The sequence below is a fragment of the Mandrillus leucophaeus genome, unplaced genomic scaffold (assembly GCF_000951045.1).
Source record: "Mandrillus leucophaeus isolate KB7577 unplaced genomic scaffold, Mleu.le_1.0 Scaffold160, whole genome shotgun sequence".
Lineage (NCBI taxonomy): Eukaryota > Metazoa > Chordata > Mammalia > Primates > Cercopithecidae > Mandrillus > Mandrillus leucophaeus.
In genome coordinates this window covers 2,976,910-3,003,099 of record NW_012101588.1, presented here as the reverse complement: position 1 = coordinate 3,003,099, position 26,190 = coordinate 2,976,910, and the positions used below count along the sequence as shown (strand labels likewise).

Sequence of the window (26,190 nt, the reverse complement as noted above, 5' to 3'; positions counted from 1 at the left end):
CTCATCTTCCTTCTAGAATCCATCCCTAGTGTGCCCTGGGGCCCTTCCCAAAGGCCAGCTCTGACTAGGCCACCACCCTGCTGGTTTCCCATGCTCGATCACACACTCCAAGCTCCTTGGTCTCGAGTTTGCTGGCAGCCTTCTTTTCTTGCCTGACTTCTCACCTTCTTTGAACTCTTTAAATCCCAAACAAGCTCACCTCTCAGTTTCCTGAGCATGTTCCAATCCTTCCTGTCTTTGGAATTCATCACTTCAGCCAGAAAGCCTGATTCGTTTCTGCTTTTTAGCTCAAATGTTAACTTCCTCTGTCCCTCCATCCTATTCTTAGCAGCATTCATGGGACTCAGGTGCTCAAGTACACGCCAGCAGTCCTACACACTCCAGCTCAGCCCCTTCAACTCATCTCACCAACACAAGCACAGCGCCTGGCACACGCGGGTGCTGGTGGAGGAATGATCAGAGGATGCCGAGGAGATCCTGTGCCAATACTAGCAGGGCATTGGGATTTCTCCTCCCAAAGTGTGAGTGGAGATGTTTGTCGTGTGTTTCTAGCAAGTCCTCAGAGAAGGTAGGCAAACCCCAACTGTTCTATGTGATGGTTGGCAGGTAGGCAAACCCCAACAGTTCCATGTGATGGTTGGCAGGCAGAACCACACACACACACGCGCGTGCACACACATAATCTAATTTTCTTCCAGTCTTAAATATTGCTGACGGTCTTCCTCTTTCAGCTTTTAAACGAGGAAAATCTGGGGGAAAGGACTCTTCCTCCTGCTCCGAATGTGTCTGCTCCTCTGGGCCCAGCACCATTGCTTTTCTTCGATGGAGAGGAAAGCAGAGCTGGAGTGGGCCCCTTTGCTGAGTGCTTCTCTCTCACTTCCACCCCTCAAATACTCTCCCCTGCTGGCTCCCACCACAGGGCTGCAAGGAGCTCAGGGCACCGCAGACTGCACCCCACCACCAACCCACAGCCGTCCCTCTACTTCCCATGTCTCAGGGTTGGGGATGTGGGTGACTGTGGGTGTGTCGGGGGATGACTGTATGTATGTGTGTGTGTGCCTGTGTCTGGCAGATGGTGGCTATGAATTCTCTGCCTGGGACCCCTGTATCCTAGCTGTTGTGTGGGTGACTTGGCTGATACACATCAAAGTAATGTCTGCTGGCCTAAAACTTTGCCCTCATTATTGAATAAACTGCAAAATCAAATCCTGAATGTGTCTGAGATTAACTAGTCCAAACTCTTCCTCTTTTAAACAGGAAGCCGAAGCAGGAGAGTAAGCAGCTGGCCCTTTATCCCTCCAGGTGGAGCAGACAGATCCCTCCTAGACCACACACTCTTGCAGGGCAGGCGCAGATCCTTGTTCTCCTGGTGCCCATCACAAAGGCTGGCCCACTGCCACACTGGAGATGGGCTTCGTAACTGTTGGTCGTTAAATTAACTTACTGGTTTTTGGTTGCATTTTTACCTGGTTTTGGAGAACTCTCTACTAAGAATCTTGTCATAACTGGTATTAGAGTTCCATCTTTAATCCTCTGGAAGACAGAATAAAAATTGGAAAGTAATCTCTAGTGAACTACCCATCCCTAGTAGGCTTTGGCATTAGGAGATGGTGAAGTTTTACCTTTGTAAGTAAGTAAAACAATGGTGAGGAAAAATTTATGAAAGCATGAGTCTCCACCAATACAGAATTTATCCCAATTCCCAACTTTAAAATCTTTCACCTCCTTGATCTGAAGTAAGAACCTATTATGTGGGACCTTAAAATAGACCCTGCTTATTCTGTATCATCTGAGTAACTTTTATATGGCTATTAAAATGAAACACACAATCCAGACTACTAAGAATAGTTTTACAATAGGTGGAGTTCCCTCTCACTTAACTCAAGAGGCCCTAAAGGTACACACAGAGGAAATGTTTACTGTTGCCACCAGAAACCTGAAGTGTCGTGTCTCACTTTCAGTATGCAGGCCGGGCAGGAGGGCACTGTGGCCGACCAACGTTCCTGTGTTGGACTCATGTGAGGAGGACCTCATCCAGGTCAAGCAACTGACAAGTTAAAACCTCAGATGCTCAGCGAGGGCCGTCTCTAAGTCCCAACTCCCTACTTATTCCAAGCTTCCTGGGCAACACGACTCAGAGCACGCCAAAAGTGGCTATCAGCCACCATGAACTACGCCATAAATCTGCCTTTATTAAGTTGTCTGTGGAGGTCAGAAGTGGGCCCGAGAAAAAGTGTACTAGGTTCATTTAAAGATTTCGCGATAGTCTCTCAGCTCTGTGCCTCTCCCAGCCTGTGGGGGAATTCCACAGGGAGACCTTGAGATAAACTGCCATTTTATTCCTAGGGTTCAAAAAAGGGGGAGGGAGAACAAAGAGACTTCTTGGAGTAAGACAGAGTGTCACTGATGCTTTATTTACATGCGTCACCATCTCTTTTACAAACTAGATTACGGTTTTAAGTGGAATACACAAGGCAATATCTACAAACACCAAGGAAAGTAAGTACTGCATCTCTATTTCATTTGGAAAGGGGAAGATTCCCAAATCAAACTGGTTTTGATCCTTAAGAAAGGCGGCAGAGTTAATTCATGGCAACATATGGTTAGACAAAATCCTCAGTAAGAATGCCATATGATAGTGTTCGCATTGAAAGAAGGATGAGGTGCTTCAAATCAAAGTCTGAACTGCTTGACTCTCAGGTGTTTAAATATGGCCACGCACCATATTTAGTTCTAGATTACATGGGGTATGAGCAAGGAATTGAAACAGGTAAGACAGTTTTTACAGATACTGTATACAGATTTTTTTTCCATTCATGCAACTTTTTTCTTAAAAAAAGTTAAACATGTGAAGCCAAAATGCACAATACATTTTTTTAAATATTAACTAATTTTTCTGGTCCTCCTTCACATTTGTTTACATTTCCCATGTACATAATGTGCTAGGACAAGTATACAAGAGAAGACTGATTGCCAGGCAATGAGATAATTTTAGAGAAATAAGTGACCAGACACATAATTCTTCAAAAGCAGCCGCACACGTATTTCTGGAGTGTGGCAAGAGGCCTCATGACCAATCATTCATCAAAGAAAACTATAAACAGATACAACTAAACAAGAGAAAAATATTCCATTCATTTCAATTGCATAAAATGTTACCCACTTAAGATTTAGATAAAATATAATATACTCTTTTATTTGGGCATCTGCTTTAAGATCTCATTTGACGGGCATGATTCCATCAGAACTTCACCTCCCATAGTAGTACTCTGCCTCTCCAGTCTCCAAGAGGGGCTGGCTTTTTCGCACCTCTTTACTGGTGATTGCATTTCTACCAAAAAAAAAAGTTTTTTTTTTAAAAAAACATTATGCCTAATCATACAATGTTCACCCAAATACAGCAAGAAAAATAAAACTAGAGTTCAGAGCTTTCAGGGTTTCCTTTTTGCTTTGAGAGAGGATGAGTAACATTTTTTTTTTTTTGACGTGGAGCTTCACTCTTGTTCCCCAGGTTGAAGTGCAGTGGTGTGATCTCGACTCACTGCAACCTCCGCCTCCTGGGTTCAAGCGATTCTCCTGCCTCAGCCTCTAGAGTAGCTGGGATTACAGGCATGCGCCACTATGCCAGGCTAGTTTTGTATTTTTAATAGAGATAGGGTTTCTCCCATGTTGGTCAGGCTGGATAACATTTTTATTTCCCCTCACAAGCCCTTTGCACCAACATAGAGGACTTCTTTTTGACTGCTTTATTCTTCATGGTCTTTTCCAAGAGATTCAAATGCTCCTTATTCTTTAAGTGGGGTTCACAAGGCAGAGGCAAAATCTGTCTCCACCATCTTTAAACTGTGTACAAGTTTGGAAGTCACCTGAAATCACACCCTGAGCAGGGCATACTTGTCCTGAGTAGTAAGCCATGGTGTCCTCTCCTCAGGGTGGGGAAGCAACACACACGATGCTAAAAATCAACACCAAAAACAAACACAAAGTCTGCCTTGTACTACACACGTGTGAATGATCCTCCCATTAACAGGAGTGACACACTTCTGAATTTTTAAAATGTGTTTCAGCAATCATTCTATCACAGAGGATGCAATCAAGGAAACCAAGCTCAGAGTCATTCACAGTTACTGGGGTACACTGAGCCTGGCAGCCAGTTCTCATGCCAGGACAGCGAAGGCTTGTGATAAAGCTCTTTCCTAGCTTTGGTAGCAGGTATCAGGTTCTGGAGCCCTGAAGAGAACAGCAGATCCCAAGAGCGCATGTCATGTTTCCAACATTAGGTACTCTTCCAATTTCTCATCAAAAAGTAGGCGGCTCCCTAGAGCAGCTTATTTAGAGGCTGAGGGTGGCCTCCAATAGTTCTCATCATAAATCAAACATTACAGCTGCCAGCCCCTTGAGGCTAAGCGTTCTGCTGATATGCTCCAGATCAGAAAATTCTTGTTAGGGACCTGTGACACTCACTCAGGATGTGACATGGTGGCCAACAGTTGGCCTGTCCTGAAAGCAGGGTCTCAATATAAGGGGCAGAGGGCTCAGGCAGCACCCCTGCCCAGCCTGACCACTTTAGAACCGGGCTAGTCTCTGCGGGCCTGGCCTTCCTGCAGGTGGCTGAGGGTGAGGGTGCCGGGACCCTAGACAGGCTTCACTACCAGATCCTCAGCTGACCCTCTCCAGGGGCTGGCAGGTCTCACGGTACTTATGCTGCACTTGACTGTGCCCTGGTCTCAGCTCTCCACAACACTCTACATGTAGATGCTGTTTCAGTTACTTGAAGAAGAAAAAAAACAAAACAAAAAACCAAAGCATTCCCTCTTCATTTTCCTGATCTGTTTTGTGCTGCCTTGTCCTTGTACCTCCTCTGTCCCTTCCTCAGCTGTTTCAGATTAAATGATAATCTGGTTCTAGGACATTCTGTAAGACATTCTGCCTGAAATCCAACAAACACTAGAAAAGGAGAATAAATGCGATACCACATGTCTGAAAAGAATTCAACATTTTAAAGTTGAAACACATTGGAGGGTTGCCTTTCTCACTCCCAAAGTGGCTCCCAGGGTCTGTAAAACTGCAAAGGCAAGCAGCTATTTTGTTAGTTACTTTGCATGTTTCTCTGAACTCAGGACAGAAGTTCTCAGGACCCTCATGCTGGAAGTACTCTGGAATTCTCCTATCCCCCCACCCTTTTCCATCTCACTCCCTACTGCAGCCCCCATGCTACTACTGCCTCTGCAATGCATCCCCCCCCAGGGCAGCATCCCTTAGGAAGCTTGGAGAGGCAACCCTCCTTCACTGCTACTGGAAAGTTCCTGCATACAGCATACTACTAAAGAATCCAGGAAGTGGCTAGCATTATTATAAAGGAATATAGTAAGCAAGTCTGGCTCACTGACAAGCAGAACATATGAATAGAATACATACTTTAAAAAATTATACATACTTTAAAAATGAAGATTATAAACGTGTAGCAGTTTAGAAAAGGCAATGTGCTACAGCTCTACTATAACCACAATTGCACAACAATTTACAGATTCAGTAAAAGGCAGGGTGAAATCAACAGGGCCATCGCTCAAACATGGCAACCCAAGCGAGGCAGGAGACGTGTGACAATACCAAATGGAACTCTCATTATGCTAGGAGCTGTGATCACCACCAATATTACCCCCAGAGGAGTTATAAAGCCAAGGCGCACAAGGGGGCCCCTGGTGGCCGGTGGTGTGTGCAGGGGGTTGGGTGGCACGTCTGTGTTGGTGCCCACTGTCACGGTGCAAGCATCAGCAAGAACTCAAGCAGGGAAGTCTGTGCTGAAATACTAGCCTGTATTCCTAAGGCCCATGCATAAGGTTCCATTTTTGTACTGTACATGATAAAATATATTTATACATTTATATGCCTAATGCTTCTTATGCAAAGAAAAGAGTCTTCATATATGACTTTGGAGAAGTATGCACATGCTGTGCTAATCAGAGCATCATTACACCAATTTCATATGTACCAAAGGTGGTCCCAACTATTCCGTCTACCAAAGAAGGTAACGAATATAATCACACTTTCCAGGTTAAACAGAAAGCACCTATACAGCACCATAACTTTTTGAAAACACAACAAAATGAAATCCATAGAAGCAGGAAAAAAAGTTAAAACTGCCCTATTTTGTACTTCCATTGTGTCACTTGTACAATTACAACCTAAGCTTATATTTAAAAAATCAGTTTGTATGCTATTGCCTCTCACTCATACACTTCTAGCAGATCAGATTATACACAGCAAGGCTGAAAATAATCAAGGATGTGTATTAGGAAAACAGTGAAGTTAGAACTGCCTCAGCATTGACTTGGGTTTTTACTCTTCACACATTTCTCACTGCAAGCTTAATGCTCACCTGTAAGTTCATTTGTTCTGCAAAACAAAACAGGACTACTTTTTTTTTTTTTTCCTTTTCTTTCTCCTTAAAACTAAACCCTTTAGTGGCATTTGGCAATGAGTGGAGAGCTGAGCTGATTTCTTTCCTGAAAATATCAATATCCTAGTTTCTAACCAGCAGACCAACACTGTTCACATTAGCTGAAGACACTGACAGGAGATCACAGGCCCTACTGATCTGGCACCTGTAGACCTGGTGCTGGGGTCCCGTCCACAGATCACCCTGACTCAGAACTGGAAACACACTGGGCCGGACGCTGTGCTCCACTCGTTTTGCCTATGCATGGTTCAGTCCTGGACGGGTGCGCATAGCAAACAATTGTGCCATTGTTCAGTTTTTAGAAAAGGATAATTTTCTACCAAACGAAAGAAGAAAGAAAATCCCCCTTTAGTTTATGTAATTTGTTAGTTTATGGAGTTCCATGGGCTCAAAAGCTTGTGATGCTCAAACCCGGAATGGTAACTGGTACAACATTTTCCTTCTGTTTTTAAATTTGCTAGGGGATGGACGGTTAACATTTTAACAGAAAAATACCGCAAGTTAATGCATGTGAAAAACTCAGAAAGTCAAAGGAAAACAAACACAAGAACAACACTTAAAACATCCCATAAACCATCGCAATATTAAAACACCACAGAATGGCCGACGGGGGCTCACGGTGTGCTCTGAACGAGGGTGGGTGGTGCTGAGGGGTGCTGTCCTCCACTGGCAGGCGGCTCACCACCCCGTACAAGGAAGATTTTGCATACTTTTTAGAGTTCTGTTCCAAGGGTAAGTGCTTCACCCAGGGTAAGGGGCCATTAACAGTCTCTGCTGGGTTAGGAAAATGGCGTGGGATTCACAAAGGTGTTAAGCTGTAAACGGTATCACTGTCCACTTGCTGAGAGCAGATTTGGCAAAGGGTTTTCTCTGTAGGTCTTGTGTCAGTTTGAGGGTCTAAAGGAGGAGAAAAGAAAACCAGAGATTAAGGGCATTGCAACAGCAACAGTGGACACCTGAGGGCCACCTGTCAAGGCCTCCCATCTCCCTCACCCACCTCAGAGCCCAGGGCTGGCACAGCAAAGCTGCTCTGCCACACCAGTTTCAAAGGTCTGAAATCCTAAGGACAAAGCACAAAGACTACTTACCTTATTTCTTATGTTGTTCTTATTACAACATGCTCTGAAGTTGAAAAGCCCAAAGGGAATGGGATCATTCACTTTGGGAGATTAACAAAGAAAGCCATATTAGGGGTGTTTTGGGGGTTCTTTTTAGACATTCAAGGTGCAGATAAGATTCTGTTCTAGACTTCTGGACTGAGGGATTTCCTAGGACATGGGACTTTCCATGCTAAAATAAGGAGAGCCGGTCACCCTAAGTAGATGAGTTATACTTTTCTGGTTCTTCCCTATTGGCTATGTGGACTAACTGAATTGCTTACCACCCCTTTCCATGAATACCCCAACACCAGGGGAGATGAAATGGCCACTTTCTGTAAAGGCCTTAATAAGCCTGCACTGCTGTGTGTGGGTAATCCTGACTCCCCTATACTCCCCACCATAAAAAGAGTAAGTAATTACTAAGTGGGCCATCTTAAGAATTTAAGAAATGGGGTCTTGCTGCGTTGCCCAGGTTGCACTTGAACTCCTGGGCTCAAGAGAGCCTCCCGTCTCAGCCTCCTGAGTAGGTGGGACTACAGGCATGCCAATGCACTGGGTTTAGGAATTTGATTTTTGTATTACAAATTTGCACAGAAAAAAATTATATAACACATATATGGCCAACAAATCCCCCACAAAACATCCCATTAATAATCAACAACATTATTATTATTCTGCCTCCAATTATTATTTTGTCTTCAATGGAAAGGCACAAAAAAGGTGCTCTTAGAGCATCTGAATTTATACAAGTCTTATCAGATGTCATGTGACCACTGGGCCCAGAAAAGTTAAAGGATGAAAAAAAAAAGTATATTCATAAACATGTCTTAATAGCAAAAGGACGTGACAGGACAGACCTCCAGACATAAGATTCTTTGTTTACAGAGACAGTGTTGGCAGTTATGGTAGTAAAGAAATGGCTCTAGGCCAAGAAATGGATAGAAAAGTGGTAGTGAAACAACATGAACTCGTGCTTTTCTCACTAGACAAGGTAAATAAGTAATGAAAAAAGCATCAATAAACTCACACACAAAATCACATTATATATATCTGCTTCTCCCACCTTTACAGGCTGTACCGCAGGGTCATCAGGAATTCTCATGCATGTACTGTAGCTTCAATCTCTTCTGTGACTCTGCACTTGCTGGCAATCTTACCTTTCACTCTCAGTATTTGCAAACACAGCAGGACTTAGTATTTACGATATTTACTTATCCTTGTTAAAGCTCCAAATTGAAGAATTAAGGTTGTTTTACTGGAGGCAGGGACAATAAAGCAGAAAAAGAAGCCCCTTGCTTCTTCCTGCCTATTCCTAGGATTTAGTTTCCCTGGCTGATGGTGTTTTGGGAGCATTCTTTGCTTTGTAAAGCTACTAGATAATATTATCTTGGACTATAAAATAATGGCTTGTTGGTTCTAGAGGGAGTAAAAGCTAAAGTAAATACTAGATCTCATCATCTGTGAAGACCGTAGCTTGCTGAAGTCAGTGCTATTCTAACTCCTTTACCTCGTCCCACAAAGTATGAATGATTAGATTGTGTTTCACAGACACAGTCCTCTGGACTCTTCCAGAGGTTTTTCCTGCACAAGAACAATTAATAAACCACCATCCAACATCACTATGCGATCAGTCATCGGGGACTCCCATCCCCAAGTCCCTATCCTGACTTACTGTAAGCGCCGAGGGAGAAGCTGTAAAGTACTATCTAATTCAGACCCCTCTCCAGTTCCCTTGGGTATTAATTATGCAGCCACAGAAGCCAGTGCATAATGGGAAGGTGACACACTTCATTCCCCAAGTACAGACACAGGGGGTGTGGCTTGCTTCAATGTGGGCAGGGCCAACACAGGAAGGAAGAGGACAGAGGACACCCATGAGCCCCTAACAGAGCACAGTTTTGAGCAGAATAGGTCATCACCCCAAAGCCAGGGGTAGGAGGCCCATGTGGGACAGTCTAAAGCACCAACCAACCACAGTCCCCAGGCTTAATATCCATTCCTTCATCAAAAGGCCCCAAATCTTCAGAGAACTCCATTATTAAAAAGGAAATGTGTGAACCACCACTTTTCCTTTCTGCAGAATGGGGTTGGGGTCACCTGTGAACCTATGTCCTACAGCTTCCTCTGAGGTCTCCCAGGCAATGCCCTCCCAGGGAGGCCTGCTCAGGAAATCGCCTTGGTGCTTACAGGCTGAATTGGTAGAGGATTTGGCCCAGGTATCGAGGCAACTCTTGCAGAGGGCAAATTTAATACAGAAACTCCCACTCCAGAGAACAGAAAGGCCACTGGTTTCCTCTGTGACGGAAGGAAAACAGATTGTAAAACACTGAAAATATAGAAGATAAATGTTGAACAGAAATACAATTATCCTTCTCAGAGGAACACCAGAATCACCATTCACAATGAAAACTGGGGTAATAAAAATAACCAAAAGGAAAGCAGCAGCTCATCTGTCTTAGACTTTTAATGGCTCTTCTGTGGCTCAACGTTTGTACATGCTTACCTGATTCAGTCAAGGACAGAAGAGTGGAGGGAGCGTAGTTTAAGTGATGAAACCTAGCTACTGAGCTGGGAAAGTCAATGTACTTAGCTTGGGTGCAAGTTTCATGGGTTTTAAGAAAGCTCATGTCATTCTTAAATTGTTGAAAGTATGAAACTTTAGTTACAAGGTTATTTAGTTAACTGTGAGATTTATGTGTATGTGTTGATGCTCTTCTAGTTTAAAAACACATCGGATTAAGGGGCCGGGCACGGTGGCTAACGCCTGTAAGTCCCAGCACTTTGGGAGGCTGAAGTGAGTTCCCTGAGCCCAGCAGTTGGAGACCACCCTGGGCAACACGGCAAAACCCCGCCCCTACCAAAAATGCAAAAATTAGTCTCATAACCTGGTCTCAAAATAAATAAATAAAATTTTAAAATGCTGTAAGAAAACACATCAGATTAAGTAAAACTTTTGAAAAGAACATAAAGCATACAGCTGATGGAATTACAGTTCACTTTGCAACTACTGGGCAATATGCCAATTAACAATAAATACAAAAATGTCCCATCAGTGGCTTTCATTAATAGGGGAAGATGTCCTCCCTCCCCTCCCTGCCCAATAAACAAGTTTGAAATCAATTGTTGATACAAAGAAAATGAAATGCGGAGACCAAATAAATGATGAGGTCCATTCTAAAAATATCTCTGGATGCTGTCATCTGGTCTCTGGTGAGAGCAAGTCCCTCTATAATCTTGGCATCTGTAGGGAAGACAAGTTTCTGCCTAATTATCACCATAAATCACATGATACTCTAAGAAAGGAAAATGCCTCCAAAAACTACACACAGCATAACAACATACATGTTCCTACTGTTGTCCTCCCACAACTCAATCCACTGTGAAAATTTTTTCAGTAGTGTTTTTATCTTCTTGGCAGAGAAGAACAGAACAGGAACCCAATACTAAATAGGACATGGAAGAAAAAAGAGATCATAAGTTGGAACCTTCACATCCACAAATCCATGAAGGTTATCAACTGTTTTCCTAGCTAGACAGAACTAGATGATTTGAGGTAAGTTTGCCCCACAAGTAAAAATAAAGTGAAACACCACTTTCCTCGTTCTTTAAAAAGAAAGATAATTTTAGCCAAACTTTCAACCCCTGGAGCAAGCCGGGACTAAATATGGAACACTTAGGATAGAAAAGGAATTGATATTCACGAATCTGACAAGGAAGTCTCACATGGACTCCCGACGACAGGGGTGGGTTTCAGAGTTTGAATATTTCTATTCAAACACTCAAAGAAATGTCTGCCTGATGCCATCTCTGCTTCATTCCCAGAGGAACTTCAGGGACACTCAATCCACTGAGCCACAGTCATCTGCCAGCATCCACTAAGGCTTGGGTAGCTGGTGTCACCCCAGGAAAACAATGCTTTTGCAGGTCTTGGGTTAGGCAGCCACATCTAATTTTGGAGCACCAAAATGGCACAAGTCCCTTGGAGTTCATCTTCCAGGCAAAACTTATGCAGCTCAGGAAAACACACTAATGCATACCACACTTTGGCTTAATTTGGTCATTTTTCAATATCTTCTAGATTGAAATGGGTGATGAAAGAGTTAGAGAGGTTCATGGGAACCAGCCTGATGGTCGCTGACGGCAGGGGCCTGGTCGATGAGAATCCAGTCCTCTGCCGCAATGCACACCAAACAGAGACATCCTCCATGCCTGCCAGACAGGAACATTTAGGAGGTGTAGCTCTGTTAAAATCCCTTTTGACAAAGGCTGTCAAGTTGCCATTTCAGGCACTGAACAGTTTGTGAGGGAAACAACAGGTATAGAAGTTTAAGCCAGGATGGCAGCCAGGTTTGTATTCCGCTGAGGAGCCTCCCTAAAGGAAAGTCAAATTTCCAGGAAACCTACCTCATTGACTCTGGTAATTTCTAACAGGCAAGTAAAGCACCTGTGGAGAAAGTGAGGATGTTACAGGGAAGCTTAGAATGAGCTTTCCATGGCAAAGAAGACAGGACGATACTAGAAAGGTACACAACTATACACATTATTAACAAAACCCCTTCATTTGTGTAAAACACAAGCTTGACTCGTATAAAGGCTGCCTTGTACTGCCTCCCCGTAACTCCTGGGCTTGGTCAAGGCAGCAGGTGAACCAGTCTGGGAAGGCTGGTGACAGGGCCCTCCAGAGCCTTCGCCTCCAGGACACCTCAGAGCCTAGACCTGGAGTAGACTGCCCTTCCAGCCAGCCTTTGTGCTGTGCTGATAAAACCCAAGGGAGACACACAGGGAGAGCGGTAGTCATCCTCATACTTCACAGCTGAGGGACAAAGAGCTGGGGGTCACCTGCTGGGAGGCACCAGCTTTTCTGTTGCTTAAATTTAGCGATTATTGATGGCTAAAGTAAGTTTAAGAATGCCCTATCTCTGACTTTATGTTGAGGAGGGGATTATGTTAACTAATATTCTTCACATATCCAGAGTCAACTATGAATACTAATATGGCAGAAATATGATAGGTATTGATTTACCGTCAACAGCAAAGTTGCAGAGATTTAGTATTTTCTTAAGATTCTTAGATTGGCAAACCACATATAATGGTATGTAAAGTTTTAGATTATGTTCTTTTTAAAGGCCCAGTTTTTAGGCAAAAAGCCTTTAAAGGGTATCTCGATCCTCTCTGAATTTATGGTTATTTAACTTTATTATAATATCCAAAACACTTAGCTGGTAAAGGCCTGTGGGATCAAGTTCCACTGTCCTCATCCATGCTTTAAGGCCCACTACTGCTTCTGGGAACAAACCTTCCGCTTGTCTGATGGGTCAGGTTCAAAGACACTTTACCTGGACGGCTCTTCTTACCACGCATGCGAATCACCTACACATTCAGATGGCTCCTCCAGCCCCACCTTCCCTATGCTATCCTTGACTCAATTCTTATGCCACTCACCTAGTACCTAATCATAATGTGCCTGAAATGGCAACTTTTTCAGGAGCTCCCAACATGTTGAACTCCTTGAAAGCTGAGCAAAGTCTTCAAATCAAATCAAACACGTATGGAGCACCTACTACTTTAAGAGCACTATCTGGTATCTGGCCCTGTGCAGCACATATTCCAGTGGAAGAAACACAATTTTCTTGATGTCCCAAGTAACTTGGTAAGTTGAAAGTACTAAATGGATGCACAATAAATGTTGGCTGAATCAATGACAGAACCATCCTCCTGGAAGAACCCTCTTCCTCTTTGGCAACTCCAACACTCAGCATCCTTTCATTGCAACTGCTTCCATGACCTACTCATATTTGCCAAGAGTTAGTTTGAGTCCAGGCAGAACCTACTGCCTGGTGGGATATGACCTAGGATTTGTGGCACTTTTTGTGAAAAGGATGGTTTCCAATAATTAAATTTCTAAAACTCCTATTTCTTACAGATGAAATCAATACAAGGCACAATTTTAACATTCAATTCATCCTCAAGTATTTAATAAAAAGTTTACCTTCTCCCATCCTTTCTGTGTATCCCACTATATATATCCTTATCACCAGCCCCCAAATTAAGAGACTTGCTACTCTAAGTCTCAAGTTGCTGTCAATAAAGTGATTCACCGTTTAAAAATAACAGGGAACTGTAGTACAGGAGGAAATGTTCAGAGTCATCAACCATGACCTGCATATCACGATGTTTATGTTCGCTGGGTGTGACCCTATCCTGTATGACTCTTCACTGCATTTACTGGGGTGTGTGTATGTGGGGGGCGGGGCAGGGATGAATGACAGGAGTGTGCAGGCTGGGATGCCCTAGATCCCTGGAGGGTGGGTGGAAGTGCAGGTGTAATTGCCAGCCCATCTCAGGGTTTAGCTACCAGACAGTGAAGGGAGGGTCTCTAAAGTCCTCTTTTCCTGCTTTAGATACACAGGATTTTGAGAGACAATGTAATTTTTCCAAGTGATTCTGAAACTGAAAACACAGAATCAGCTAGTTAAGTTCTACAAATAGTCCAAACCACCTGTAAGGTATGACCAGGAGAGACAGGTGACACAGATGGTGGTCATGTAACAACCATCACACCAGTGTAACAGAGGAACTGAGAGGGACTCCAGGTGGCTCCAGGACTGAGAGAGACAAAGGAGCGCCCTGAGGCCAGCAGTCTGGCCAGGCATACATATTCCAGTAGTGAAGGGAATCTGCATGTGTGGCCCCGGTGCTCCTCTTCTTACAGCTTGGCCTGCACTTGCACCACAGTGTAAGCACCGGCCGGGGCTGCCTCCCATGGGGCACCCCACCCCAGCCAGCAGGACAGTCTGAGTAGAACGTGACGGGCAAGGCAGGCAGTGCTTTGGTTTGTGTTACTCGGTGGGCAGGCAGCATTTTCAGGTAAACAAACATTAGGGCCACCTTCTAACAGGTCTATCAGACAAGACACTTTCTGATTACTTATAACTAGGTTGGGCGGTCTTGCTGTCTGATCTTTTTTGCACATACAAATGACCAATGAAAGCTCTAAGTAATTACAGTGGCGAATACAGAAATGAAGGCCTAGTGGAAATTAACTGAAAATTTCGACCTCAGAACTGTTGGACTCCTAACTCTGGTCTTCTCTTCTTAGTCACTGATTTCCCCTAAGGAATCAAGTCAAATACTTCACACAAACATAAACACATTTAAAAAAATAATAAAACAAAAAACCCCCACAACCTTATGGCTCAGACTTCTTTCATCAGAGACAAAGCAGGAAAAGAAGAGGGAATGGAGACAGAGAGAAAGAAGAAAGAGGATGAGAGAGGAAGAGACAGGGAGAAGGAGAGGGAGGGAGAGAGAGGAGACATACTGACATCCAAACCTTCAATCAAACCAAGACTGTCAATTACAGTTTCAGCCTTCAGAAACACTGGAATTACCCTCTGAGACTTCGTGACTAAGTGATCCTGTTCTTTAATAAATGAATGCCATGGATTTTAGCAAAAAATAGGCTATTAAAAACAAAGTCGACCTAAAATTAAAAACTAAGGTACACATCTATTATTGAGCAGGAAAGACACAAAAGACCTGCATCCCAGTGTCCAGTGGCTCTACAGGGTGGTATATTTTAGTCCCAGGCCTGGCTGCTGCTTATTTAGAAGCGCCTAGAGAAGAACAGCCTATTTTTTTTTCTGGGTTTTCACTCAATTTAGAATTGGAAGAGATGTTAAGGGTGCAGTGACTGTCTTTTCTGAACCCCAAGTTGTATCACAGTTAACAAATAAGAGAAAAACCACCAGCTTTGGGGAGACCCAAGGCCAGACTACTGCCAAAACCATGCTATTATGTGGTAGTCCTCCTGCTCCAAGACAGCCCTAGGAGGGACTGCAATGGCTCTTGGTCTCTCTGAGTGGCTTGGGATGACTGGCATTGGGAAGACAAAGATGGCATTGCCAGATTCCTCCCAACAGCAGGAGAGGTTCAGGCTTGAGGCTCTGAGGCAGCTGAAAAGAGCAGGGTGGGGCGTCTCCTTCAGCGGGGCTTGCTGCTAGCCCCTGTGGACACTGATGAGTACCCATGCTAAGCAGAGCTGAAGCCAGACAGCTGGGACTTCCCAGGCGATCCTTTAAAGATGCTAATGGAGCACTTTGGATACCACATACAGCTCTCCTCACAACATCTGTAGCATTAGTTCTGAACCCCAAGTTGTATCACAGTTAACAAATAATAGATAAACCACCAGCTTTGGGGAGACCGTTTAACAGCCCCTCTAATGAGTACCCCCAAACTGGTAGGCAGAACTTCTAGGCCGGGCGCGGTGGCTCAAGCCTGTAATCCCAGCACTTTGGGAGGCCGAGACGGGTGGATCACGAGGTCAGGAGATCGAGACCATCCTGGCTAACACGGTGAAACCCCGTCTCTACTAAAAATACAAAAAACTAGCCGGGCGAGGTGGCGGACGCCTGTAGTCCTAGCTACTCGGGAGGCTGAGGCAGGAGAATGGCGTGAACCCGGGAGGCGGAGCTTGCAGTGAGCTGAGATCCGGCCACTGTACTCCAGCCTGGGCGACAGAGCGAGACTCCGTCTCAAAAAAAAAAAAAAAAAAAAAAAAAAAAAAAACTTCTAAGGGACGTCGACTCTGGAAATAAAAGTTTGCACACCAACAGGTAATTGTAGATCCCTTTTTAATGAAAAACCCAGTTGAGTCTAGTTCACTGAGGAAAACAGTCGCTCTTTCTGCCCATAGTTTAAGACTGGCGTGGCTGCTTCCTGCTTCCACTATTAACCTCTGGAGCTGTTTTAAATCACAATAAACATTAAATAATGTTTTTAAAAAGGTGCCAAAAGACATTAGCCCATATCAGAGGTAGCCCTTCTAGGAGCTCTGTGAGGCCAGTTTTAATTTTAACCTCGTTTTATAAATAAGCAAACTGAAACTGAGAGATGAGCGACTTGACTCCAGGACACACAGCCATGAAAAAGGCAGCCGTCTGCTGCAAGTCCCACAGCTCCTCTGCCATCCCACAGGATCTCACTTAACTTGGAGTGGGCTGCAGGGGAGGCTTTTTTAATCCACAGCTCCCTCAGAGCAGAGCCCCAGGGACAGTGTGCTGCAGTGGGCGGCTCATGTCCAACCGTGATGAACTCACCAGCTCTGGAAATCAAACATAAAGTGCTCTGCAGAGCTTTTAAAAGAAACCAGCATCTGGATTCAGCCTGAACTCTGACCTGTTAGTATGCAACTCCTCAAGTCTTAGGGTCTGTGTTTTTGTGGGATAGACCGTGTGATCATGGAACAGAAGCCCTGAATGCAGGGTTGTCCCAGAAAACCGGGCACATCAGTCCGCCCCACCACATGCGCCTCTGCTCCAACCTTGTAAGGCAGACTTTGGCTCTACGACGAACTGTCATCACCACTGCCACTACTTTGCCCACTAGGCCATGCATTCTTTAAGGGAGGGACCCTTTTTATCCACTTCTGCCCCCTGTGCCCAGCAGGTACTCAACAGATGAACTGTGCTTAACGATTTCAGGCGTTTCTTGAGCACTTCTATCAACACGGGTCTACCACTTTGCCGGGCAGCTAGCCCATGCATGGATATGGCTGAGAAACACGAGATATATGACAAGGTCATACAAAAAACTCAGCAAGAAAGGGAGGAAAAGGACAAAGAAGCCCTAGTCTCCAAGGGGGTGCTGACTCCTTTCAGCAAAACTCTAGGACAGGATTTCTTAAGGGGGTTCCTTAGAACACTGGTGCTATGGTTTCTTGAAGAAAAAGGATTTGATTCAAGATATCAAACACTTTAGGAAACACTGCATAACATATTCATCCCTAGAAGGTTCATAATGTGTATTAACCTTTAACGCTCTGAGAAGTTCTCTTGGAAATAATCCAATTTCTCTTTAACATGGTACTTCTTAAACTTATTTGACCACAAAAGCCATTTTCTATTTAACACCTATGACTATCTTGAGGATCTAGTATTCCAAGAAACATTTTGAGAAACATTGACTTATAGGACCTCTAAATACTAATTTGCAAAACACATTTTAAATTCAATTTAGTTTCTGAAACTTTAAAATTCAAATCAATTTGGAGGACTGGGGAAAGCAATACTTTGAAATTCAATGAACACATCAGCAAAACCAGGGTGAAGCAGGTGGTGTCTCTTGCAAGGTGGAGGATCTCCATCTTGGGATGCAAGTCCAGTAAATATGTGTCTCCAAGTCAGGGAAGAGAAAGCAGTCTGCAAACATTCTCCCACCGGGCCCAAGGTCAAGGACGACCTCCAGGAGGCAATCTCTCCAGCAACGGCAAAGAAGCAGGCCCCAGAAAGCCCCCTTCTCCCATCTCCAAATAGAAAGGTAAGCCTGTGAGAAGCACAGGTGGCCCCTGGGGGAAGACTACTGATAGAAAATGTTGTTTACAAGACGCTGCTAAGCATTATGAACACTCTAAGTTGTGAGAGTAATTCTGGTGATTTTCACCCTGTTTATTTATGTTCTACATGAGCTCTCTGGACAGAAGAAATTCCAGAAAGCTGTTTATAAACGCAACTGCTTGAAGGAGGAGCCACTCAGCCTTCATGTCTCCATGCTGAGCAGATTGGCCAGAGATGAAAACAGGCGCATTTTATAAAACCAACAAGCCCAGGAAGAGCAGCCTTCATGCTAAACGTCACTGCTTTCCAGGAAAAAATAGCGTATATAGCGAGTATACCAGCCTCTGCAAAGAAAACCCCTTTTTATGGCCATATCAATTTTCTCTTGCACTCACTGACACTAAAAAGATCCCCAAATTCTCTCCCTGAACGATAGTTCAGACTTTTGGCTTTTTTTAAAAGGTAAGAATAAAGATCCCTGAAGACACAGAATTCTTCATGCTAGCATACTATAACCAGACTACAGTCACAAGTACAAATAACAAGAGTATATTCTCCATGTAATTCATAACAGATTCATATTTATCAGATGTTACATTCCCTAAAACAGAAATATCTACATCAATCAAAAACACGATATAGCTAGTCTATATTACCTGTATTTGGTTAGAATTAGTCCTATCCCCAACATAAATTTTAAAGACATACTAGAATCACAGCATTCAAACATCAGTCAAACAAGCATCAAGTATTTACTCCTTTTGGGCAGTGGCCTACATGTAAATTCTAAACGGCTTCCAATACTGCAGCCTGCTGATGCCATACTAGTACATCACTATTTCTTTTCAGCTCCATATCATAACATAGACCTCACCAGGTCCATTTCACAGACAAAATGTTAGGGTTCAAGTTTAAAATTATATATACCATGCACCTTTAAAACTTGATGAGGCTGTCTTCTTTTGACAAATGAGAAACCTAATGTTCTACGAGATTGAGTGATGTGGCAGAGACAAGAAGAGAACCACCCCGCCCCTCTCCCTCTGGGCTTTTGCTGGTGGATGTTTCCCAGTCTTTATCATAAAGCACTTTAAATATTGGGCTGCTCCCTAATGGTGTCTCCAAATGTCAAAAGATGAAGATGAATGAAAGTCCGTGAATGCAGGCATCTTTGATATCAAATTAAGGTGAGATTGAAGCTGCTTTCCCTCAGAGAGGACACATGTCGAACTCAAGAGGGCTGACCGGAAACTTGAGCTTACAGCACCACACCAGCTCATGACCATCTCTGCCACCAACTGTAAACATGTGCACCAAGCTTTATGAACACCTGAGAGAACACAGTGCCCTTCACGACCCAGCAGCCTGCCCTCCAAAAAAGGTATGGCTATTTTTTCTTTTCCAGATAGACCTAAGGGTCAAAGGATTCTACACGTGGTCTAAAATGAATGACCTGTGTGAAACACCCAGCCCTCCAGAGAAGCATCTTGCCACAGCTCCTCAGCAAGACTGCCTGTCAACTGAGCAGACCGCTCCATCAACACAAGAAGGCTCAGACTCAGCATCACATGACCTTCTGCAAGCAAGCCAGGAAGTCAGTCTGGAGAAACACTAAGAAAAAGTTCAACCAAGAAAGTTATTAGAGAGCAACTCTTAGGAAGCTGGGACAGTTAATTTGAGAAAAGTGGGGTATCAGAGTCTGACCTCAGCCCCATTCTGTGAATTGAGGAGAGTCTTCAATGAAGTGATAGTCACAGTTAAGTTTTAAAGTAAAAAATACACTTCAGGTTGCATGTGCTCCTGGCTGCTGAAATGAACAATGGATTCCAAGGCAAAAATGGAAATTCTAAACCAGAAACTAGATCCCCTCACAGCCCCCACTGCCCTTTGGACGGTTCTTTAAATGCTCTGTGGTCATGCTGAGCTAGTCTACTTTCAGGAAAATTTGGTGACTTTTCATTTTTAGCTGAAGAAGTATCTTCTCAAAACAACCTCCCCCAAAATATTCTGAGGCAAAGATGACACTAAGGCTCCATTAGGATATAATAATGAAATGCATTATCCTCAATGCAATAATTTATTATTATCATCAAAATCATAGTTCACCAGATAACCTTAAAAAATCTAAGTATTTAAATCTCCCTTAATTTTTTGTACAATCCTTTAGAATTACACACATACGAGAAAGATCTGCTGTTCAACCAACAGGGAAATCGACACTTGAAAAATTAGACAAAAACTGATGCCTTTTCTTCTGAATACATTTTTCCAATGAACTAGAAAGTGGTCTCCTTACAATCACACTCAAATTAAAACGTATTCGTGTCTTTAAAAGCCTATTTTTAAAGGAAGACAAACCATTTATTCTTTTAAAAGCCAAATATCTACATTTCTAAAGACAAATCTTCCATATTCTTCTCCTTAAAGGAAGACAAACTAGTCTTCTAAAGGCCAGATATCTACATTTCTAAAGTCAAATCTCCACCAGCCCAAGTTCTGGTATGGTACTGCACTGGCCGGCATGGAAGTACTGTCACCCTACTTAGCTTCCATTACAGTCTTTTCACCATCTCAAGGGGTATTAAATGACTGAAATCAGATATCTGAGTTCCATTAGGGGTCTCTTATGCCTGAGAAAGTTGAGAGGCTTTAGCATCACAACACTCTTAACATTCCCCATTCTGCAACTACCCATGAGCTGGAGTGAGCTCACCACAGGAGACCCTTGTAAGTCCTTCATCACAGCGGCGGAGGGTTAAACGAGGCTCAAGTTTTTACGGCTTTGAATTCCCTTGCTTTTTACACCATTTAAAGGAGGCTGTAAGTAGCTTGCTGAGACTGAAACAAAACAAAGCAAAAGGGCTGGGGCACAGAACAGAACCCGTTCACATCCGGGTGGCCAGTGGTGCAAACCTGTTGTAGAAGATCCCAGTGTTCATCTTACTTCTTGAGGAGGAGAGTTTTTAGGGAAAGCTTGTCTATTATCTGCTACTTTGACTCCAGTTCAGAGCACTCCCCGTCCCCCATTTTTTTTTTAACCAGTTAGACAGAATAAGGAAGAACTACTATGGGGGTTCAAGTCATTTAAGAAATGAATCTAGCTCTGTAACCTTGGGCAAACTATTTAACCTCTCTGGGCTACCTGCTTGCCCATTTGTCAGTATACCTAGTTGCATGGTACATATTTCACCCCACTGCAGTTTTCAAAGCACTTTCACATGCTTTAGTGCATTTGATTCTTGTAATAACCCTGTGAAGTAATGGGGGCTATTATCCTCATTTTATAAAACTGGAATTTGAGACTCAAGAGACCTAAGACACACCCGCAGTGGTAGCAAGAAAGTGGTAGAAGTGGGCCTGAACCTCAATTCCTGATTTCAATCAAATGCTTTTCTTACCACATCACACTGCCTGATCTCTGTGGTTCCAAGAACATTAAAATGCCACAATTGAAAAATATCTCCATCGCCATTCACAACCTGTGTCACTCTGTATGTTTGGAAACTGCTGACATCATTTATAGTTTGGGGAACAAGCAAAAGAACACGAGTAAGTACTCCCTCACACAAACACTTGTGCTTTCAACTTAATTTCTTGGCTTTTTTCCCAAGAGATAGGTTCTTGTTCTTACCGCCCAGGATGGAGTGCAGTGGCACGATCATGGCTCACTGCAGCCTCAAACTCCTGGGCTCAAGGGATTCTCCTGAGAAGCAGGGGCTACAAGCGTGTGCCACCATGCCCAGCTAATTTTTTAAGTTTTCTGTAGACATGGAGTCTTGTTATGTTACCCATGTTGGTCTCTATGACTCCTGGCCTCAAGCAATTCCTGCTTCAGTCTCCCATAGTTTTGGGATTATAGGCATGAGATACTGTGCCTGGCCTCTTACTTTTTTAAAGGCTTAGCTCTTGAGTGCTAGCTAATAAAGATGCTTAGTACTTAGATAAAGATTAACAGATTTTGCTTGTTAGAAATATTCATATATGAAAGAGTCCAGAATACATATTCTGCAGGTAAATTAGAAGCACCTGCCAATCATTACAAGCAACCAAACATGAAGAACCTGTAACACTGAAGATTGACAAAAGCAGTGATGGACCAGAGAGTCCTTCTAGGAAAGCCCTTTGGCTGGGGTCCTTGACCCTGAAGTATGACCATCCCTCCTCCTTCTCTTCTATTCTCATCCGTCCATCAAGTAGGGCAACCTGTGTCACAGGCCAGTGAGGACAACTGGATGCAAAAAAGAATGTGATCTCTGAATGTGTATGTGTTCTCTTCACTAGCAGTAAATTTCTGAACTATCAGCAAACTGTGGGGAAGGGCACCTGACAGCCCTATTTGGTTTGCAGGTAAAACCCTGAGATGGAACTGGCTGGGAGCCATATTATGTGCACCACTGCTCCACGGTTCTCAATGTGGAATGAAGTTCAAAGTAAAGAGAAGACAGGCTCCCCCAGAGATCCCCCCTGATCCCCATATTGTTATTTTTACGCCACAGCATTGGGCACTGACCTGCTTTGCCCACTTCCCCTTCCTCAGTGATCCTTCAGCCTGGCACCCAGCTCTGAGATGAGGCCTGCTTAGCACCAGTGAAGTTCCCCACGTTCAAACCAACAACATTCTGTGTGGAGATGAGGGAATCAAAGTTAAAATCCAACCCATCAGCATCCATGAGTTCGCTACGGATAATGGACTCCATGTCACATTCCAAGCTCCCATTGAACATGTCCAGGTCCAAGTCGCTGGGGAACTTCTCATGGCCCATGACGGGCAGGTTTGCACTAGTTGAGTACAAGGAGGAGCCTGAGAGAGAGTCCGAGAGGGTTTGCATAGACTGGCTGACAGGAGACTGCTGCTGGTGTTTGGCTGACCCAAGGCTGCTGGACTCACTCAAGCCCATGTTGCTGACAGAATTCGACAAGGCACGGCTGCCACCAAGAGCGCCCTGGGTTTGGTGCTGGTGGTGGAGCAAGTTCTGATTGACCAAACTTCCCTGGTTAGGCTGGGCAGCAAAGGACATCATTGGGTCATTGCGAAGCATCACGTTCCGGCGGGAATTCTGGGCAGACACAGCGGTGCTGGCCTGAGACATCAAGGGGTCCGACTGTGTCATCATGACATCGCTGTGGCTAAGTGAGTCCGAAGTAAGCAGGTCCTGGAGTGTCTGGTTACCATAGTGTGACATGGAAGAGAAGGTAGCTGGCTTGTTCTCTTGGATGGTCTGCATGGGAGACTGGCGTAGGGAGTTCAGAGATGAAGGTCCAAACACCGTGCTGTTGAAGGAGCTGGTTGGGGAGCCCAGGCCCGAGCCCTTGGTGGTGTATGGGAAGCTAGAGCTCCGCTGCATAAGTCCCCCAGTGGGTGATGGCTGGGATGGCGGGAGCGTGATGTTATCCAGCAGGTCGTCCATGAGGTTCTCAGTCAGCCCATCATTCAGATTCATGGTGCCTGCCATATCAGTCAGCCGTGGCAGTTCCACCGTGCATGGCTTGTTCACTGAAGGTGACAGGCTGGCTGAGCTGCTGTAGAGCATGGGCGAGAGAGGCGCATCGTCGTCCTGGACTTCATCCAACTCTGTGCTTGCCATGATGGGCGACAGGCGGCCACTGACTGTGCTGGCGTTAGAATTGGTGCGTGAACGGAAGTCCGTCCACGCATCCAGCTCATCACTGCTGCGTGACGTGGGGCTGCCAGGCCACTTGGAGAGCTGGGAGGGACTGTCGTCAGCTGATTCAGGGGCTGTCTGCAGGGCTGCCTTCTTCTTGGCTGCGCGGCCACGGCTCTTGGTATACTTGTTGCTGTTGTCCATGGAGACAGCCCGCCGCCGGGGGGCTTTTCCGCTCTTCCCCCCATCCGGGTTGATGATCCACCAAGAGCTCTTGCCAGTTCCCTCATTCTGGACCCGCATGAATCGACTATGCAGCGACAGGTTGTGCCGGATGGAGTTCTGCAGGGAGAAGAGAAAACAGAGTATGAACCAGAATGGTCCAAAACAGAGCACCCAGATGATATAGTAACCCAAACTCCTCATTTACTTTTTATTTTATTTTTTTGAGACAAGGTCTCACTCTGCTGCCCATGCTGGAATGCAGTGGTGCAGCCTCAACCTCCTGGGCTGAAGCGATCCTGAAGCACCTGTAACTAGGACTATAGGCGCATGCCACCACGCCTGGTTAATTTTTATATTTTTTGTTCAGATGGGGTTTTCCATGTTACCCAGGCTGGTCTCAAACTCCCGGACTCAAGAGATCCTCCCACTTCGGCCTCCCAAAGTGCTAGGATTATAGGCATGAACCACCGTGCTGGCCAACTCCTCATTTTTTAAAGCTGCCTCAATTTCAAAGGTTAAAAAAAATCCAACCTAATTCAAAAAGACAAGTATCTGCACGACCCTCTTTGGGAATAAAATGACATGTTAAATGGCAGTTTTCACATCTAGGGGGCAGGGAGATGATTTCACGTCCAAGAGATGCTGGGAATAGATAAGCTTACTGATAGTAGTTTTCCCCAAATTCCTAGGTTTACTGGCCCTTCTGTAATTATACTGCCCATACTGAAGTTCACACTTGGAATTTACTACCACACTCCTCTGTCCCCTGCACTTTCCAACAAACTTCCCCTCCTCTCTAAGCGTAATTAATCACTTGGTTGGAGGGCTGCTTTATCTTCTCATGGTCCCCTCCTCCACTAGTATAGAGGCACATCATCTACCTTTTCTTAACTTCTTCTATGAATTAAGAACTGATGAGAATTTTTACCGGACCTTTCTATGACTCCATCTCATCCTGCCAGATTTCACACCTTAGCATGTAACTCTTGCAGACACAAGAAGTGTAGAGCAGGATTTGCCAGGTTGATTAGAGAAGTAGGCAAGTCTCCCATTCAGAAGAATTCAAATACTGTATAGATACTTGCCTGTCAAGTTAGTGTGGGCTGAGCATAGTAACTTCCTTAGAAAGAGTACAGTATGAAAAGGAGGGAAAAGAACAACTTTAGAGTGGAGAAACTGACACACACTATTTCAGTCAGGTGATCAGGGTCAATATCTACAAGGAAAAGATGAGCTGATAATGTGTACCCTTGATATGATATGATGAGAATGGCACCTTCTGTGGTCTGCCTTCCAAAGCCCATAACCTCAGTCTAAGCATGAGAAAGACATCAGACAAATTTCAATTAAGGGACATTTACAAAATACCTATTCAGTACTTCTCAAAATGGTCACAGCCAAGAAGAGCCTAAGGAGCCTAAGGAGATATGATGGCTAAAGGTAATATGGTATGCTGGATGGAATCCTGGAACAAAAAAAGAACATTAGGTAAAAATGAAAGAAATCTGAAGAAAGTATGAACTTAATAATAATATATCCATATTGATTCATCAGTTGTGACAAATGTCACATACTATAAGATGTTAACCACAGAGGTAACTTGATATTGGGTGTATGGAAACTCTCTACTATCTGTGCAACTTTTCTATAAATTTAAAAGTATCCTAAAATAAAATATTTAATTAAAGAGTACTGCAAAATATCCTCAAAACTCTAGTGACTGCACCCATCTTGCAAGAATTCTCCTCCTGGCTTGCCAGATACACCCAGTTGACAGTGATGACCCAGATTCAGTCCTATCTTTGCCACTGACCAACCATGTGACCCTGAACAAATCTAATCTGTCTGCAACATTCAGTTCCCCACCTTCATTATGGCTATAATCATATCCAAACCATCTCTGACAGGGATGACGTAAGGATGATACATGATAATATACTTCAGAAGCCAGTCATGCTATGAAGTCAGGGTGTTCTTATTGCTATTATAAAACACAGAGTCCATGGTGGAGGGAGTTCATGGCCTGCAGCAGGCTCATTCTAATCTGTAAAATGCCTCATGTGCAGTAAAGGGGAGGAGCTGATGAATCTGTATGTGCCACATCCAGAACAGTATCTGCAGGCCAGATGAGTTTTTATTTGCAAGTTAAAGATAAAATATATTGCCTGATGCAACTATCCATATATTAAATATGGACAATCCTAAAAGTTATATATACATATTTGTTTAAATTGGCAATCACCAACTATATTTATGTAGAAGATACAAATACATGGTTCTGCCAGAATGTTCCTCCCTCCACCCACCCGAGACAGAGTCTCGCTCTGTCGCCCGGGCTGGAGTGCAATGGCTTGATCTCGGCTCACTGCAACCTCCGTCTCTGGGGTTCAAACAATTCTCCCGCCTCAGCCTCCCAAGTAGCTGGGATTACAGGTGCGTGCCACCACACCCGGCTAGTATTTGTA

The 26,190-nt window shown here is 44.1% G+C and overlaps 1 protein-coding gene across 1 annotated transcript in view; it reads right to left on the bottom strand.

Moving 5' to 3' along the window:
* Window positions 1-2,394: 2,394 nt before the first annotated feature.
* Window positions 2,395-26,190, bottom strand: part of FOXO3 (forkhead box O3) — a 129,835-nt gene continuing 106,039 nt past the window's right edge. Inside the window, exons 7-8 of the mRNA XM_011975976.1 lie at window positions 22,408-23,842; window positions 2,395-7,357 (exon numbers count right to left, since the gene is read on the bottom strand). Coding sequence (XP_011831366.1) covers window positions 22,442-23,842 — 1,401 coding nt within the window. The 3' untranslated portion in view covers window positions 2,395-7,357; window positions 22,408-22,441. The remainder of the gene's footprint in view (window positions 7,358-22,407; window positions 23,843-26,190) is intronic.